Below are 20,131 nucleotides of genomic sequence, written 5' to 3' on the forward strand. Positions count from 1 at the left end.
AATTTAACAAATAATTAATTTTAGACTGATGGAGATGAAGCGTATAACATTCATTAGCATGTTCAGGGATTGTTGTGCCATGACACTTTTGGAGAGTCTACATGCATTTTGGTGTCAATAATATTTGGAGGAAAGGATTTACTACTGGGTTGTCATGGACACTTCTCCCATTCATAGAAATTTGAACATGAAACTGAAATAAAATATTTTCATCATTTTGCAAAGCCAATCACATCTGTTAACCATTTAATACTCCAGATGCAGAAATCATAAGAGTGAATCCAGTTCTTTACATAACATCCCATAAGTATATGCACATCCTCACAGATATAAAGAAAGATATTAGGTAAAAATTTGAAATCAATAACAATATTCCTGCTTTAAAATATCTGACTTAGTGGCACTAGTAAGAATTTTATGTATGTCCTGAGCCTAAACTAAGAGTGAACATGCTTAGATAAGGGAAAGACTGCAGTAAACAACCTTACGTACGGATTAATTGCCTGGATTTGATGCAAGTAATTACAGAGAATTTATTGTCCTGTCACTGCATCTGCATGGATTTAATTCTGTGCCTTAATTTGTGTCCAGGATTTCAGTACAATCTTGATTATTATCTTTATCAGTAACAATATATTTTTGAGAACAAATCATCTCTAAAGCAGTAAGATTGGTAGCTCTGACAGCAAGTAAGACTGAAAAGATAATTTTTAAAGCCATATATATTTTTAAACATTACAGTTTCCATACAAGTCAAATTTTGCCTGAAAAAAAAATCTTATTACAAGCATTCAAAGAATGACTATACCTCAAATCTAGAACAAGCACAGGCCTTGTTATAAACTGTAATCACTAAAATCCCAATGGAAGAGAAGTGCGAGGAAAATGCCTTTCAAAGAGTTACCCCCAGCAGTACCTTATCTCTCCCCCTGAACCATCTGATGCTGAGTCAGAGGCTGGAGATCAGAGAGATATGAAACCTGTGGAGCCAGGTGCTGCTGCCCAGCTGAGGTCTCCTTGCAGCTCAGCACAAGGCAATGAATGGAAAGAAAATGTGCAAAGACCTGAGGGCCAAGGCTCGTACTTGTGCTCTCGTCTCACTGTAACAGAAAGCCCCACAGAAGTAAATCTGGCCCCCTTCAGCTGGGGGTGCAGGATCCAAACCTGTGGCACTGCTGAATTGGGGAAAGCAGAAAAGTGCCTTTTAAAGAAACACACAGAGACATTTCTGACTTGAAAGCCAAGTATACCTGCTTCTTATAACTACAAACAAATGGGACAAAATGAAATCTTCCAGAAGCAAACATGCAGAATGACCACTCTCAGATGGACACTGGTCTGCACAGAAAGAAAGAGTTTATCTGTCACAGTGACAAACACCAGATACTGTTACTTTTATTATAAACCCTACTTTATTCACGTTACTATGCCAGTGGAGTTACAGGATGAGCTTTAATATGAGCTCTTCTAGCACTTAATGCACTGCTTACCATAAGAAAAGCTGTATACAGCATATCTCTGTATCTTCCTGTACCTTAAGTTAGCTATAGCTGTTAAATTTTTGCTAGCTACAGGAAAGTGGGACTAGTTTGCATAGTAATGAACTAACAATACAGGGAATCAATGTGATGTGCTGCTTTGCAGACCCTAAGCAATAATTTTAAGAACCTGTTTAGGAGGATAATTCAATATTTGCAGGCAGTCTGATGCAGATACTGTAGACATTAGTATGAAGAAAGCAACAATCTTCCCAACAGAAGGAATTGGTTTCTGAATATCTTTTCAGGATTAAGGTCACTATTTTAACATTACTGTTTTCATTTGCAAGAGATACAGGGACAGCAAAGAAGAGATTATAACCTGGGATGTACAGCAGCTTTATTCAGAGTTCTCAAAGCATGTTTTGTACTATTTTGTCACAAATAAACAATACTGATCATCTTGCTTTTCATTTGCTGTGCTTTTAAAACAGTGTTCTGGGCTTTGTTAGCCATGCATGAAATTACTGGATTGAAGAAAAGGTAGCTTTGGGGCTGGAAAGCATTTCAGTCCAAAACAGGATGGAGGGTTTTTCTGTGGATGTGTGTATGAACTTTCATTTCTGGTGTGTGTGTACATTTAAACATCAATATGCCTTCTGTCTGAGCAGAGCACAGGCCCGTGTTTGAACATGCCTGCTCAGGAATTCTGGGCTTTGGCTGAGGAAAGAGCATGTTGATGATTTCACTCTTATATCCGTAATCTCCTATATTGTGATTGATTTGACAGGACTCACGATTTTCTAAGCATCCTAAGATTATATTTAGAGAGCTCAAGCTACCGATTTGGGCTAAATTACTTCCTGATGAGACTGTGCTGGTACAAATGGACCTCCAACAGGGCTGGTATATTTAGCCTCCCTTGTTCGTCATTTGAATACTCCTACCCTCTTTTGCTTTGGCTGTGTTTGGATCATAGGAGTCAATGCATGCCTCTGTTTCTCAGTAGCCAAGTATTCTGTAGCAGAGAGCTGAGTTCTCACTGTGGAAAGAGTTGCTAGAATATAAAGGAAGCATTGAGGTTTTCATGGTTTTGCAAGGCTGCATGTGGATGTAAAAAAAAAAAAAAAAAAAAGGCTCTGAGAAGGAAAAATATATGTATATCTTCAGTAGTTCACTGACTACAGATCCCCTTTTGAGACTATTTTTTTCAGAGAGGGACAGGTAGAAAACCGTGTATCTGTCACAAAACCAAGCCCAAAAGTACTTAGTTCTAAATCAAGTTTGGTTATGCAATACAAGCCTGATGGCATGAGAGCTGATATGCGTCATTAGGTGAACATTTTGGTACAAGATCAGTGCCTCTTGCCCTGCCTCTAATTCCCTTTGTAACAGTTCCTGGAAAATTACGATCCCACAATCCTGACAAAATAATCCTTTGGTTCTCCTTTCACCTTTACTCCCCTTATTCACTGACTTAGAAGGACTTTGTAGTCCTTTTGAGGACATTACAGTCCTTCTGAGGATGATACCATCACCTCACCTCTTAGCATGAGGACAAAGGAGTAAGATAAGAAATGTCTAACAGGAAATGATGTCTAAGAAGTCATCCAACATGCATGTAACCGATGGGAGTCAGCAGACAATTACAGCACTGGGAACTGTGACCATATGGAAAGCAAAATCCAAAAGCTGAAGTTGGCAAAGTGCAAGGAGCGCAGGTGGGGCAGACTTTACAGCTGGTGCAGGCCAGAAGCATCTGCCTAAATGTGACAGATGGAAGTGACTGACAAAAACAAGATTTTTTTTTCCTATAGAATAACGAATAAAATCTGTAGTGTTTAGCTTTATGTTGGACAAGGATGGCATTCTTCCTCTTTTTGAGGTTGTTTTCTCCTCAGATCTTGAAGAAGCTGACACTGATACAGTGGGAACAGTCCATCCAGGAGCAGAGACAAAGCAAAAGCAGCAGGATACACAAAACTGGCAACAAGTTGAAGTCAAAGGGACCAAATGTTTTATGAATCTCTGCAACTAAATAACTTCTGTTTGTACTTTTTCTTCAAAAGTTCTCAAAGAAGCTGAGCAGATTAAATGCCAGGATTTACACACTGCAGTAACCAGCACTACTATGCCTTCAAGTGAAGGACAAATTCAAATACTAGATAATTGTACTTGAAGGGAAAAGAAAAATAAAGGGAAAAAATAATGTGAACAAGAGAGGGGATTCAATTATTCATTGAATGTACCATAGGTTCTATATTAAAATGTCTACTTGCTTACATTAGGAGAATTATAATTTTGTTAAGATGATGGAACATTTAATTAGATAATTACAGAACAAGAGTCCAACTATTTTCTAATGTTTATTCTGGAATAAAACTAGATCAACTCTTTATACTCCTTGAGCTACTGAGTTTAATACTGTGAAAATCAGCAGCAGATTCCAGAGCCCTCTTTGCTTACAAGCTCATTATAAATTAACTAAAAGCTGAAGTTTTCTATATTCTGAATCTTTTTGCATGCCCAGTGTGCATGCATTAACAATTGCAATAATTCACAACCCAGGCATTATGTGCCTGAAGGAAAACTCCACTTTTAGTGGGGGGAAGGCCAGACATGACTGATAGTGCATTAAATAATTAACTTTTCAGTTTGAGTGGAAATTCTGGTCACTGGCCAACATACTTGCCAGGAAAATCTAGTGCCCCAAGACAGAACTGATTTTTTTTTTTTTTCCTGCATAAACTTGCATACTACTTTCTAGTAATCTGTGCTTGAGTTTTATTAAACTTTCTGTGCTTTTTGATATATTTTTTTAATCCATTTTTATTAATTATCAAAAGACTACACAGGTCAACTCTTTTATTACTTGTCTTTTCATAGTAACTGTGAGCCCAGATCCTAGGCTAGACTTCCACTGTGCCAGAACTGTAAGCACACAAACTGAATAGGCAAACTGTGAGCTTTTTGGGACAGGAATTAAGAGTTAGGTGAGTCATAATGGATGGATGCAGATCAGTGAAGGAACAGAAAGAAACCCACATCCACGACCATTGGAAAGCTTGTATGGTATAAAAGATTATGTACTAGTGCTTGGTTATCTAGACAGACGTAACTGTTGAGAACAGTTGTGAGCCAAGTCCTGCAAAAGTAAGGATTTCAGAATCAGTTGGCAGAGGTTGGTCCAGAAGTAATCTAAGGAACACTGTCCTGTCCTGTGGTCACACCAGCAGTAAGAACAGCAGCACTAAGATGATCTCCTGATGTTAACAGAAGCTTATAGTTGCTGTGCAAGCATTTGGCATTCTTCACAGCATCTTATTTCTATCATGGCTATATTTTCACAGCAACGTAGGAAGAGAAAACATGACCCAGCACATAGAACCACTACAAATGTAGAGCATTATTTTGTGGGCTATTTTACGTCAAGCAGCAGATGGCTGGACATGGTAAATAGCTGAACACAGTGCAGTATTTTCCAATGGTAAGGCTCTTTACTGGATTTCTGAAAGAAGCAGAGAAGGGCGGGTGTTGCTGAGGCTGTGGAAAGACAGTGGTTTTGATTCAATATGTTATGATTATGTTTTTATTTAAATGTAGCAGGGAAAGACTGTAGTGGAACGGTATGTTAAAGCAGTCCTGGACTATTACAGCTGGAGGACACCACCCACTCAGAGGGAACATGATACAGGATCGCATTCCACATGAATGCAGCAGACAGCTCTGGTCAGGATCCACAGGCGGCACAGCATCTTGTACTTATGGCAGGGATGGGGCTATTCACCAGCAGGTCTCATCGCCTGCAATGACTGCTGACAAGGAATTGGATATGATACGCCTGGGAAATGAAAATGCAGATGTTTCTGGGCTCAGTTGCATATTGTTTTGTCTTTGGGAATAAATGAACATCCGTGTTTGTTGTGCCCTGGCAGAAACTGCCTTTGCTGACTTTTTTTTTTTCTTGTTCTAAAACATAGATGAAATTGTTAGTGTATTTCTGTAACTGGAAACAGAGAACAGCAAACAGGAGTTTGAGTTTGTGAGGGTGCATCAGGCTACATCACCCAGCTGTTCTTGTGAACTGCCCAAAGATTAGCCAGCGCTGAGCCAGAATTAACAAAACTACATGTAACTGTGGAAGAAAAAGAAGTTCAAAGGGTTACAATTGGGTGAACTGCATTAGGGGAGACTGCAGAAAGATTGTTTTACAGTATAACTGGAAAGTTAACAGAAAATGGAAGATTTAATTGCTAATTACTCAACAAGGAACTCTTCCCAGGCTTCAGCTGTGTGTACCTGGGACTAGAACATGCAGACACACGAAAAAGACCTCTGAAAAACTTGTTTTCAAGCCTAATATTGGCAGGCGCGTCATTTTTTTTTTTTTCTTTTGCGTGTGCATGTTTTCTGTCCTCTTTTTTCTGTTTCCTGTTCATTTGTTTTGCACTTCGCACCACCCACTTCTGCTTGCTGACTTGAAAAGTATGGACCTATCTCTATCAGATAATTTTTATAATGGCCATCCACATCACAATTTCATTGCATAAGAAACCCCGTGCAAAAGGATGTTACAACAGGGTTTTAATGGAAGGGAACCAGCATCTGAAAAACTTATTTTCATTACAATTATGCACCATGATACTGAAAGAAGTGCCTCCGGCATTTGAATTTGTGAGCCCTGACTGTAATCCTTGCCTTTCCAGGACCTGCTCAGTATCTGGGCAGAACAAACCCCCCTTTCCACTCCCAGCTTTTCCCCAAGAGCAAACCTCAAGATGGGGGTGGAAAAAAAAAAGTGTGTGTGTTATTTCCCTGCTTATTGTTTACAAACGTGAAGGGATGGTTTAAGTAAACACTACCGCTGCTGTCCCCACAAAAAGGGCCAGCTCTCCACACCCAGCCCCCGTTCTGGCAGCGGTCTCACCGACCTCGCCTGACAGACTCCAGGCACTTTACACCCAGGCCCTACAGGGCCACGGAGGGTAGGCCCAGCAAACCCAGGCGCTCCCCCGTTAACTCTGCTCCCTGCAGCTGACCCAGGGCCTTGCCTTCCCCCTCAGCCACCCCACGACCCCGGGGAGCCCCAGCGGCCGTGCCCGGCAGAAGGCGGGTCCCGCCCGAGCAGGGTCAGCCCCGTCCCGGGGCTCCCTTCACGCCCGCCCCGGTCCCTCCTCCGGGGCGGCCCCGGCGCTGTGGCTGCGGCGGGCGGAGCGGCCCCAGGCAGCCTGGGCCGAGGAGGAGGAGGAGGTGGGTGCCGGGGCTGTGCGGTGGGGAGGAAGGGATGGATGGCGAGAGCTGGACCCGCAGCTGCCTCCCCGGTGCGGGCTGGGCAGCCGCTTTGTACCTTGGTGCTTTGTGGAGGGGGCGACGGTGCTAGGAGGGAAGGAGGCAGGCAGCCCTGGGGAGGCTCTGGGGATTGCAGAAGGGGCAGAACCGTGCGGGGTTTTTGTTATCGCCGTCAGGAAGAGGAATTGTGCAGAGGCCTGTGCCGATAAGGGGAGCCCAGCGCTGATGCTGCAGGGTAACCAGCAAATGATTTCTCCTTTAGCGTGTAAAGTCATCAGGCTCGACAGGCCCATTAACCTCGGATTTGGTTCGGTCTGGAGTGGGTCTTGGTGTGCTTTGTTTGTTTTCTTGGTGGTTTTAACTGTGTCAGTGCTGCCTTAGGGAAAAACATTGACAGATGTTACGTGTCTAAGGTTTTGCTGCCATCAGTGTATCCAGTTAGAAGGCAGACGGATATGCTCCTGTTAGAGTAAAATGACCCTAATTCCATCAAAAAAACTGGAGAAAAGGTGGGAGACAGCGGATTCAGCAATGTTATGATTTTAGGCACCAAGCCATGAAAATATCTTCTCCTTGTTTTAGATACCTTCTGCTTTTCTGATAGCTCCATTTCAGAGTACAGACCACCTGATAACATCTACTTAAGGGAGTTGGGTAAGTTTCAGTCTTTGGCCCTTTTCCATACCAATGGATGTGCAGGTGTACACGTTTGTTTATCTGTGAACACACAGACTTGAAAGTATTTGAAACATACTAAGAGCTCACTTTAAGCTGTGAAAACACTTGTATGGTTCAAATAATGGATTTACTTCCCAATCCCACTGGAAGAAATGACACTGAGTCACATGAGGTATCAGCATGGAGCAGAGCTATTGCTGTGCTTCCACTCTGATTTATATTCCTCCTCTGACATCAGAACAATACAGTAGAGCAGCACAAGATGTGACTACAATATATTCACTCGTTACTTCAAAAGTTCTTGGTTTCAAGGATCAGTTTGTACTTTCAATTTGTTGTGAAGTTTGATCCTATTTGTGCAGTACCAAGTGGGTGTCAGTGCATTTTGTATGGTTTTAGTGGTGTTAGTTTTCAGTGCCTACACCAGGGAAAGACTGGGACAGTTGTGAGGTTGGTGGGTGACCACAGTCATAGTCTTAAGTCATAGACTTAAACTGGTCATGAAGTAGTTCTCTTGGATGTAGCCACCCTGACTGTGGGACTAGAGGCCAGTCCTCCCTCTGTTTTCATGTGGGATTTCATTACAGGCAGGTTTTGAGTCTTTAGCTTGAGTCTGTGACTTCAGCTGCTCTCAAGAGAATATTCTACCATTTATGGAAACTTTATCAAGTATTGGACCAAATAATGTTTCAGTTATTGTAGTGAAGGCAGTGGTGGAATTTTCAGCAATACCAGAACCGAGTCACCTGAAAGTCAAAGTCTGTTTCTGGGTGCGAGCCTGGGTGAGAGAGCAGGTTCTGGGAGAGACGAGCAGCTTGGAAGAGGTTTGACATTTGATCCATTTGACTCAGTGGCCATTACAAGAACTCGCATTTTTTGGCACTGTCCATGGCTAACTTGGAATGGGAGTCAAATAGTTCCTAATAGAATTAAGCCCAGAATAATCCCAAGCCTAAAGTACTTCTGCTGGCAGGAAGCAAAATGCTCTTACTCTGGTGTTGAGCCAGCTACACGCTGCTTTCTGTTTGGGGATGAGCAAGTGAATTGCACCTGTCCCTGGTTGATGAGAAGTATTGTCAAATCACCTGCAGGAATGTGGTCAGGCTCAGACCGCTGTGACTGTGATGAAGTATGGACAAAAAATGCACATAATCAGATTTGTGCTAGAGTCTGCTGTCCTATGGACAAAACAACCAGTACCACACTAGGCCCAGCAGAGTGCTCTGGAGTTCTCCCCCCACAGCTCATCTATATCAGGAATGTGGCTGCTTTTGGCTCCTTTAGAGCTTGTGTGTCCAGGTTCCCTTTCCCAGGACAAAAATGTGCAAGGAGAATGTTTGGCTCTGTCTTACTTGGATGAACTTGGTGTGCTGCCACATGATATAGCCACACTGATAGACCCCGCTTGAAACCGATGGGGGTTAACCATCCTCTAGATCTTAGCCTTAGTAATTTCGACAAGATGATGAATCCTGTAGCAAAGGAGGGACCTAAACTGAGGCTTGCTTAAGTCCTGCACAGTGCCTTCACTGTTTCTGTAGAGAAGGTAAATCCAGGCTCTGGTTTTGGTCTGAGAGACAGGTGCAACTTTTGGGTTCTGCCAGGGAATTCATTCAAAAAAGTGGGATTGAGATTCATGGCAGTGAACATGGGTTGGATTGATGTTGGGTGTAGAAGGTAGTAGAGAAAAAATGCTTTCAAAAGTTACTAATGATTTTCCGTTTCCAACCAGACATGTTAAAAATTTAAAAAGTTTTACTGTGATAGTCACACAGTGTTGGTGATTTCACAAGATGCTGGCCATGCACTAATGAACAGAAATAACTCTTTTAAAAAAATAGAGTGTTGGATTTTGTGACCTTTTGTAGTTAAGAAGTCATTGTTACTGTGCTTTCTATATAGACATGAAGGGTTTATCTTAATTTTGAAAAAAAAAAAAAAATCCCTGTAGGGAATCTTCATCTAAAATATTTCCTTCTCTTTCTTATGTTTTTATCATAAATCTTTTTCGAATGTAAGCTCTGATAAGGTTTGTCACAGTAAAGAATACAGCGGTAGAAGAATTCCATTAACTGCTGTAGAGGGAGTTGGTGTTCAATACTGCAAACAGGCTGAGTTGCTTTGGAGTCAAGGAAAGAAATGTTTAGTGCATGATAAAACAGTAGCAGTAAGCACTTACCTAGGAGTCTCTTAAATGTTGCCAGTTACTTTGCGAGTGTAATAATTCACCAAAAGGGGCCAAAGTCTGATCCCCAAGTGCAGTCCAGTCTCTCTCAAGCTTTCCATCTTCAAAACAGAAACCAAGGGCAGACCAGGGGACCAGATGGACCAGGCTTGTAAAGCTGTCATCGTTCCGGTGTCAGAGGCAGAGCTGCAGTGATTTGTTTTAACTGAACACTGGCTTGTTAGTTTTGGCTCCCTTTTACCATTTTGCAAGTTGTAAGGAAAAGTTCTCAGCAAAAGTCAATTTGTTTTGTACCTCAGTTGTGGACCAGGGTCTCATTATGACCTAATGTATTAAAAGCATAACCAAAAGATATGTCCGTATCTGGTGTTTTTCCTTGAGTTTTGTAACATAAAACCCATTTGGTTTGTGTTGCGTTTACCATAGCTGCAAATGTTCCTCTCATGTCCTGCAAAACCAGTGCACAGTCTGGACTGCAGAGCCCTGGCAAAAGGGTTGGAAGGGACCTAAACGTTACCTCCATGCTAATGATTGAAACAGTGCCAAAGGCTGTTCTTGGCGGCTGGACCAGCGAGCACACACTGTTCACATCTATTCTAGAAAGCTCTCTTAACCTTTAAAAGAAGGCAACTCTCAGCTGGTCTTGGGAGTGGTCTCCAGTGCACCTTAACTACTGCTACTGCCGATGGACTAACTGCTAGGCCTGTGTGCCTGAGAACTGCTGTTGTGCCAAAAATGTACCAAAAGCAGGTTTTGTAGTTTAAATCGATTCATTGTTGATCACTTGGTAATGGTTGTATCTGTTGTGTGATGCGGTTTGGACATGGGCACAGTGACAATCTCTGTCCCAAAGATGAGGGTTGCCTCTTCCTGAACCAGTCCCAGCAGAGGTTTGTCTGTCCTGCTTTCAAAATTTTCTGTACTGGAGTTTTCACATGCTCCAGGGGAAGTGTGTTTGAGTTTTTAGTTACCCTTTTGGCATGCTACCTAAATCATGTTTCTTCAAAAGCTGTCTGGCTTTGGAGCATGTTGAATAGCACCCGTATCCCAAAATAATTCAGATGTCTTTTGGAGATCCATTATTCATTGTGTTGTGGCACCTGAGGAAACACTGGCTCTTGCAAAAGGTATCTTTGATTCCAATAACTGTCAGCATCTTATGGTATAAAATAAAGCAAAGAAAGTTGAAATGGTATGTGGAAGAGCTGGGCTGGAAAAAAATAGGCCAGGAAGGGTATAATTTCCAGCTTTTCCAGTGGAATTATGGCAGCCTGGGGTACCTGTACGGAAGAAGCAGATGATCTAGATGGTGGTGCATTTGAACTAAATGTGGCATCCAGTAGAGCTGGGACTTGAAGAATTAACTTTGTTAGGTCAGTCTTTGCTAAGTTAATAAATTTGTAAAGTAATAAGTTACATCTAGCTATTTATCTTTTGCTTATTTTTCCTCAAGATGATCAAATCTGAAAAATGACTGCTGTCTTTAACAATCAAAAGGGTTGGAAATTTCCTGAGCCTCCTGGCAGGGGATGGTAGTTAATTTGACATAAAAAATTATACTAGAAAGTACTTCTAATTTCATAATAGATGCATAATGTGGGGCTGTGGAGAGTCTCCTGGCAAAGACCAAGAGACTCTGGGCATTTGATAATTGTGACAGAACTGTACAGACTGCTCTCTCTTGCTGTACGCTTAGATCAGAAAGATTCTGAATTTTCCCAACACAGGAAAATATTTTACGCTTTGTCCACTAACTTGCCTCGATGGTACGAGAACCAAGTTTTGCTAAATTCAGTCTTATTAAGAAGCAGGCAGTGGGGGTTAAAGCCATGACGTAAACCCGTGTTTACTGCTGGAGATGCTGCTGCCTGGTTAGTAAGTGAAAGACTTCTTGGAGCAGCCAGAGTGAAATGCTGCTCTAAAACCACACACAGTCTCGCCGGGGTTTGAGGAATGCTGGTTTCCTGGAGTACTGACATAGTATGGGCTGACTTTAGGTTCCAGAGGATAAACTTGAAAACTACAGACTCCAAACAATCCCAGCTTTGGTTAGCTTGTGTAAAAGTTAGGCCAAAGGGCCTCACAGTACCTCCCTCACAGTCCCACTTCTGACCTATCCCCCATTAAAAATCCAGCATCTTTTGTTCCCTACACTGGAAATATAAAACAATTTCTGTGTGTTTTCCTCAGGAAACAGGGTTTATGTGATTTAACTGCCAGTCTGTTTTAATCCTGTGGTGATTTTATTGCACAGGCCAGGTTGGGCCTGACAGGAGTGTCCGCCACCGGCTGGCCCTTTGGACGTGGCACTTTTTAAGGACTTCCCCTGTGAGGAGGCAGGCAGTGCTGTGCCAGCAGGCCTCAGAGGGTAATGTCGAACTTTGAATTCACAGGTATAAAAATAATCTCTGTGTCCTGAGACAGGGGAGGCACTGTGGCTAAGATTTGTCATGAGCAAGAATAGTTGCAGAAGTTTCTGCTTAAGAGATCAGGAGACCTGCTGGTGTGACTTGTTGGGATGAAGCGTGAGCCTTTTTTTTTTTATTTATTATTATTTTATGTCTATAACCCTCCTGAAAAGTGGGGTGTATGTGCTGTCCCAGCAGGTCCTTACCCACCAGGGAAAAAGAAGTTGTGGCCGTGCTGCACCTAGAAATTTTGTTGTGTATGCAGACCAAGCATTAACTGGCCTGTCCTACACCATGTAATTTTAAGTCTAAATGTAGCCATCTTTAAGTTTAATGTTAGCCCAGTAAGAAATCTGTTTCTTATTGTGCTTTAGGTTAGAAAAATGCCCTATAGAAACTGAAGTATTTTTCCAAAGCAAAGATGATTTAAAAAATTTGCTTACATCTGGTACTCTGGAGGCTCTTTCTGAACTTAGGTCTGTGCGTGTGGTACCTGCTTTTTAAACAGCTGAGACGAGGGCTACCAAAATAATTAGGGGGCTGGAGCTCCTGACTTATACAGAGAGGCAGGGAGAGCTAGTTTTGCTTGTCTTCAGGGTACTCGGCTACCTGTTGGGAGGTACTGAGGAAACAGAGCCAGCATCTTCTTCGAGGTGCACAGATACAGGACAAGAGGCAATAGACACAAGTTGCAACTTGGGAAATTCTGATATTAGGAAGAAAATTGTCACTGTGAGGACAATCAGACATGGGAACAAGTGCCTGGAGAGGGTATGAAATGTCCACCCTGAAGACACTGAGAACCCAACGAGGCCAAAGTCCTGGGCAAGCTGGTGTATGCTGACCCTCCTTTGAGCACCCTTTTGGAGCAGGTGACCTCCACAAGTCCCTTCCGACCTGTTGTTCTGTGAGTCTGTGACACAGCATAGGGTGTGTCATGGTTAAGGTTCTCTGGGAAACAGCTCACTGCTGGATTTGCATTCAGGAAAGTATGTTACTAACATATGAATTGTAGGAGCCCAGCAGTGCTGCTGCTAGTTGAACACTGGCGACCTGAATATGACAACTCTTCCTGCCATGAAGTTTTCCCATGCTGAATTTTCAGTAGGTGGCACTTTCTAGATGCCTGAGGATGGGCTGTGAGGAAACGCTTCACCAAGCAGTATTTAGGGATCTATCTTTAATCAGTTAGCAGCTTGTGTAATGCTAAATACTTTGAAAAAGTCAGTTCAGTTTCCAAAGTTAGTGCCTAGTTTTAATCTTAATCTTTTTGAGATTCCATTTCCCAACTGTCAAATGGGGAGAGCATCATCACTTTCAGCAGCAGTGTAGTGACGACTACATAAAACCCAAAGGAATATAAATAATTCTCCCATCAGAACATGGTTTGTGTCCTAGTGCTTATGTATTGCCATAGAAACACAGAAGAAAACAAAGTTTTTGTTCAACTGATGTGGAGGGGCTGCTGGAAAAAGAAGAAAACAAAACAGGTGATCATTAATTAGAACAGTTATGCATGAAAGGACCAGCCTTAATTATCCAAATTCCTAACTTTTCAATTTTTCATGGTAGTACCTTCATTGTGTTATTTTTGTTTGTTTGTTTCTAAATATAAATCCCTGTTAAAAATTGGAGCTATTTTCACAGCATTTCACACTTGCGTCTTTTTGTTGTTTCTGAGGGAACAGAGCTGAAAGAGAGCCTGTGTTGCTGCAGATGCTGCTGCTTAACCCATGCCGTGAGCTCAGTGCAGGGACTGTCTCTCAGGCTCTGAGCTCAGCTCTGTTCTCATGCCCATCAGCAGGAGTTTTACCATTGCTTGCCCTGCAAGTGTCTCTTTTTTTTTTTTTTGACTTCCAGGTGATGTGCAGCTCAGCAGAGAACTTGGATGTGAAGCATATGTGTTACACCGAGTGCATAAGGACTTCCCTGAAAGCAGTAGCTCATAATCTGCAAGAGGTGTTAGAAAAATAAGGGAGATAATAGACATTAAAAGTCCCCAGTGTTCTGGAGGGTATCTGCTCAAATTCATTCATATTCTGAGAGACTTTTTGAATTTTTGAGTGCCTAAGTATGTGCCCTGTCTCGTGTAGGGGACTGTGTGTATTAATGGAGCATAAAAATGGTGCATTAACAGAGCAGAAGCGGGAAACTATGCTAAACAAATCCATGAGCAGGGGAAATAAAGCCAGCCAGCCAATCATTTCATCCATCAGCATATGCCTAATTTTTAATAAACCTGTTGATACCAAAAAGCTGTTTTAAAAGAATGATAAAGTTGCATTAGACGGCACTCTAATGTTTGGCAGTTCTGGAGTGAAGGTTGCCTGTCAAACCTTAACATGTATCCATTTTGTTTCTGATTTATGATAATCTTTTAACAGGAGAAATCCTGTAAAATGGGAGAATAGTCTTTGCCTTTAATGTAGTGGAAAATTAGAAACCATTCACTTGCCCTGCCCTTAAAAGCCTGTAGAAATACGCAAGAAAAGCATATCCATTCTGAGAGCACAATAATTGATAGGAGGAGATGTTATTTTGGAAGTAATGCTTTTCTCTTCAGAGATAATTAGAAAATTTTATGAGTTGCAGAGTCTAGAAGTCTGACAGCGGTTTGGAATGCAACTAATTTTATGAACTTTTGAAACCTGTATAATTCTCTGAGTTAAAAGGTCCCTTTTTACCTTTGCCTTTCAATAGCTCTCTACGCATGTCAGCTGAAAATAAATCAGGTGGGAAATCCTGATTTTATGTGCAGTTATTACTTTGTGAAACAAAAGAAAATCTCATTGCTGGGATCTGAAATACCTTGGTATCAAGTGTCTCTAAAATATAAAGCAGGAAACAAAACCTTGTTTGTTTTATCTTTTGTTTTTCAGGTCCAAACCATGAATTACGTCGGACAGTTAGCAGGGCAAGTGTTTGTAACTGTGAAGGAGCTCTATAAGGGACTAAACCCAGCCACATTGTCGGGATGTATAGATATAATCGTTGTACGTCAGCCAGATGGAAATCTTCAGTGTTCCCCTTTCCATGTACGCTTTGGGAAAATGGGAGTTCTACGTTCTAGGGAGAAAGTGGTAAGAAAATTCACACCATTGATATGTTCTGTCTATGCGTTGACTAGAATGGCACAAAAGTTACTGAACATTTTGTGTAAGTCAAGGTTTTCTTCAGACAGTCTTTAAAATACGCTCAAATTGAGGCAAGCTTTGATTAAAATGCTTGTTGCATTTCAAAGTGTAATTTATAAGACATCATAGACAATGTAAGACATAATAGACAAAAAACATTTGTAATAATAATAATATATAAAAAAAGGCATTTATAGTATTTATTTTCAGCAGAGCAAAATTTTGATTGTGCTAATTTGGGCATGTACCCAATTTCATTATTGACTAGGTATTAAGACCCCTTTGTTTTACATGTGTATTGATAGTTACAAAAAGGGAATTGATATTGAAGTAATACTTCCAGATAACAGAATGTTAAAGTCAGTTGAAGCTAGAAAAAGCTGTGAGGACTTTAGATAAATATAATCAAGCTGAATGACCTGGCAACATGATATCAGATGAGAAGTTGCCAGTGACTAAAGCATGGCAGATTATTTTAGGAAATATTGTGTAACTACATATAGTCCGAGTTCTAATGGTAGCTATAATTGTTCAGCAGAAAGATTCAAATGTCACCATGCATGTTGTTCAATTTTTACACGAATCAGAAAGGAATACAAATATTTAGGATGGATAAAAATTAAAATTGTTACTATGGCAAGAATATCCTGTGTCCTGACATATAACAATAATGTAGGGTTGTCTAAGTGCCCCCCAGAATACTGTGAAAATGGATTTTGTGGCAAAAATGGTTATAGGCAAAGAGAGAGAGCCTCCTGGGAAGAAATGGAAATGGCTGGGGCTGTACAGCATTGAGGTAAACATGTGGAAAAAAAAATCAATATGTGAATTGTGTAGAAAATATAAATCAGTTTTTATTTGTGCTTCTCATAGTGTCTGTCTAATGAATTTGAAAGGCAGGATATTAAGAATTTCCAAGTGGAAGTACTTTTTGAACGATGCAAAATTAGGCTATGAATTAAAAAGGAGAAGAGATTTATGTGATGAATGAAGCATACAGAATTACATTTAAAAAGATTCAGGACTTTATGTAATGGATATATACCTTCCTGAGTAGAGGAGCAAGACACTGGTGAGCTCAACAAATTAGGACAACATACTGACAATTGATGGCCTTGTTAAGGGGTGGGGAGTGAAACTGGAGTTTGTGTTTATTACAAGGTTTCCTATGCTTCTCTGAGAAGCATTTGTCCTGTGACAATAGTAGGATAGCCGAACAGAAACTGTATACCAAAAATAACTTTATTTTCAGTTAAACAAAATGTTATTTTCTTCCAGGTTGACATAGAAATTAATGGAGAGGCTGTAGATCTACACATGAAACTAGGAGACAATGGAGAGGCCTTTTTTGTTCAGGAGATGGATAATGATAAGGTAAGAGTCACAATTTTAGTTTGTTAAAATTCAATGCTTACTCATCAAGATCAGTTTTGAATTTAAGAATTTTGTTGAAGAACATATCTTTATCCATTCTATAATTTTGGAAGTTTCTGGACATTTTTCTGCTATGGAAATTCAATACCATGCAGCTTTTATAGATAAATACATGTATATATATATATATTTATTTTTTAAATTGCTGAGGTTGGAACAATCTGAAGTAAGTAGTCACATAACTAAAAATATCAGAGTTTATATGCATGTCAGTGTATGAACAGAATAACTTGTACACAGTTCATACGATCCAAATATATGAGCAACAAAGGATGATATTCCCATGGACCTGTTTTTGCAGAAATATTTGCTTTGAATGCATATACTCAGCAGACTGCCAGTACAAAGTGCACATGCCTTTTAAACTTCTGTGCACAGAGTAATTCTAGTAATTCTGGTATTCACCAAAGATGTGGTCTTATAACTACTATTCATGTGGAATTATATTTAAAGGAGAATGCTACTGTTAAGCTATGTGATTGTAAGTTACTAGTCTTTGTAAGTTATGGTCATGCTAGTTTTGAGTAGTTCACATGTAATGTAATCTAACATAGAAAAAGCCCCTTAAAGGTGGGATGAATGTTCAAATTTTTCTACTGAGTACGCTACTAGTTTCAGGTGGGATTTCTGCCCATGGGGTGTTTTCATCTTTATATCTTTGTAAAGTCTTCTATGTGCTAACAGTTACTTGGTGACTGAAAATGGCTAGAAATGCTTCCATTTGTGTCTAGAGTTGTGTACATATGAGAACATATGTACATATGTGTGCATATGAGACTGTTCATGTGACCTAGTTATAAACTGTTGACCTACCTTGACTAGTATCTTTGAGTTGCGAAGGAAAATTGGATTTTACAGACTGTTCATGTTAAAAAGTAGGATTTTGTTTCTGCTCTGCATCTGGCATCAGGTGAATAGAGACTCATGCCATTAACTGGCTAATATTAGATCCTCTTTGTTAAGAGTATTGTTCCTGGCTTGTTTAGGGAGATGCATCTATGGAACAGTTGCCGTGTGCTACAGGATCATGCTGAGCATCCAGATGCTAAATCTTAGTTACTTTTCTGAAGTGTAAATGTCTTTCAGTAATTGTGCATAGAATTTAAAACTAGATTTATGTCTAGCAGAGGAACTAATACGTTATATGCTTTGGATTTTTGCTTTCTCAGGAGGTAATTCCTTACCATCTCTCTACATCCCCTATTATATCTGAGGGAACTGCTTTAATGGAAGCTCAGCTGAAGAGGAACTCCATTGACAGGATAAGAAACCCGGACAACAGTGCATCCTCACAAGTATCGCCCCAAGCTCATGGATCCCAGACTGGTACCGAAACATCTCCAGTTTGTAGCTCTGTGAAAAAAAGGAGGAAAAAGAGGAGGAAATCTACTCATAAAATAGACAGCTTAAAAAGAGAAGACAATGGAGACACGTCAGAAGATGAAGACATGTTTCCTATAGAGATTAGCTCTGAGGAAGAAAAGGAACCATTGGACAATTCAAGGTATTAGAGCAGAATTGAGATATATAATAGAAACGTAATGTTAGGTTTATGTTCCATTCTGTACCTTCTGACAGTAATTTCTGTATATGTCAGTACACATGGCTGATGAACATGTTTTTCTAAGAAAAAGCTTTAGGCTAGAAAGCCATCAGGAATGTCACTAACAAAAATAATGAAAATAACACTGAAAACAAAAACAATGTTCAATTACGCTGTGCACTAGAAGGTGTGAATCAGATAACATCTATCTCTTTATCTCCTTTTAGTTCACGTTAGACTAATTCTTCTCTGCACTATTTTTTTCCCCTGTTATCTGGAGTATGTATCAGTTGGGTAATCAAGTATGTTTTTAAATGTCATGTCTTTCCCTGTACCTAGGATCCCTGTTCCGGATGTGTTTGTTGATGAAGTATCTGACATAACGGCTCCTGTAGTTTCTACATATTCTCAGTCTTCATCTTATCCTCATTCAGATGGAGAATGGTCTCCTCTTCAAAGGTAATTTTTGTGATAGTGCAGTTCTAGATTACTGTCCTCTTTCCATTAATTTCTTTTATGCTACTGCTGTATGAAGTCTTACAAAAAATTGTTGCCAACCATGGTCCCTGTCAGCTGCTAGATGAAATCAGTGTACAATAACTTCATATTAACTCTGTCGTTGATTCAACAAATACATACATACAAGTGCTGGCCCAGATATTGTAAACAATATTTATATCTGTTGATTACACTGCTTGCATATAAATACTTTAGAGAGGATGATCATTTTATGAATGCTGAATCTTTGCCTGAAGCACGTACCTTTTAAGGACTTCAGTGAGTGCAGACATAAATATTCGGTACTTTGTGTATACTCCTTGCAAAATCAGAGCTGATGTATAAAAATACTGCTTTTTAGTGACCATGAATATGAGCTTCTTGGGTCCATTTTTAAAGCTAATCTAATGAATTGCAATGGTAGATAGAAAATATTTATTATGTGAAAGAACACATACAGTAACTTGCTTGCTTTTTCCTGTATGTGTGTTTGTGTGCATGTGTATACCTTTGGGTTGGAAGGGACCGTAAAGATGATCTAATGTCAAAGCAGATCAGTTTGGATCTCCTTTCTTGTGTCTATGGAACACTGTGAAAAATGGATAGTTCTTCACTTGATTTCAGTTACATTGCATTATAGTCTAAATAAAGTGTGTCTGTTTATGTGGCTGTGCACACGTGCCCTCCATCTTCATGGAGACTGTTGGAGTGGGGAGGTATTTATAAGACTTTATTGTTAGTCTTATCTTAATACACTGCCTCTGTGGGTGAGGAGTGGAAGAAATGAGAGTAAGCAGATGATTTCAGAGCAACGGCTTAATTTAGGTGTTTTGAATTGCATTCTAGAAGAAGCTTTCTCTGTAAAGCTTAATGAGATTAGCTTTGTTAGTCTGATGATAACATGTATCAATACCCTGCCCCTTCTGTGGCTCTTTGAACTGTATGTTCTCTTTGTTTTTGAATTGCGATATTCTGGATTTTGAAAACTCTAGATTCACGCATTCATGTAGCTAATACACAAAGAGCTTGTGTTAATTAGCACTTGTGAATAATGACACCCTGTTTTTTTTTCCTACCAACATGTTGTGCTGTCCAGTAAGCCTATAGATTGTGCAGGGCAATCCTCTCTTCTCACTGTTCCAGCAGATGGAGGCCTATCTAACTCTTGTCCTCATCAATCTTCTCACTTTTCTCCTCCAGACAGGTAGAACAGTTGTTCTCCCTCTTTTCTGTGCTGCTCTTTAATCCTTTGAACACATTAATACACTCTTGACACATTAATTGCACATGGACTTTGCTGAACTTATAACTGCACTTATTGCTAACCCAGACACTTTTAGAAAAAGTGACATTGAAAACTATGTCTTCTGCTTACTTCTTTGTGGGCACTGATGGGAGGTAAGTTGCCTTGATGAATCATACGATGAAAGAGGGTGGCTAATGTAAAATCAGGACAAAGCAAACCAGGGTTAAAACTGAAGTTG

At 40.3% G+C, this 20,131-nt stretch overlaps 1 protein-coding gene across 6 annotated transcripts in view; it reads left to right on the top strand.

The window, feature by feature from the left end:
- The window catches only part of LPIN1 (lipin 1), a 76,023-nt gene that overhangs the window by 23,810 nt on the left and 32,082 nt on the right, over positions 1-20,131 (top strand). For 3 of the 6 annotated variants that reach the window (XM_082757256.1, XM_082757257.1, XM_082757260.1), the window contains 5 exons: positions 14,918-15,118; positions 16,451-16,546; positions 17,776-18,110; positions 18,489-18,608; positions 19,744-19,851. In XM_082757256.1, the coding sequence (XP_082613382.1) occupies positions 14,918-15,118; positions 16,451-16,546; positions 17,776-18,110; positions 18,489-18,608; positions 19,744-19,851 (860 nt within the window). Of the gene's footprint in view, positions 1-6,597; positions 6,729-7,221; positions 7,422-14,917; positions 15,119-16,450; positions 16,547-17,775; positions 18,111-18,488; positions 18,609-19,743; positions 19,852-20,131 lie in introns of those variants that run through there. The other 3 variants (XM_082757261.1, XM_082757259.1, XM_082757258.1) reach the window with 3 other exon arrangements.

The sequence above is a fragment of the Aythya marila genome (genome assembly GCF_965140915.1).
Source record: "Aythya marila genome assembly, chromosome: 3".
NCBI classification, from domain to species: Eukaryota; Metazoa; Chordata; class Aves; order Anseriformes; family Anatidae; genus Aythya; species Aythya marila.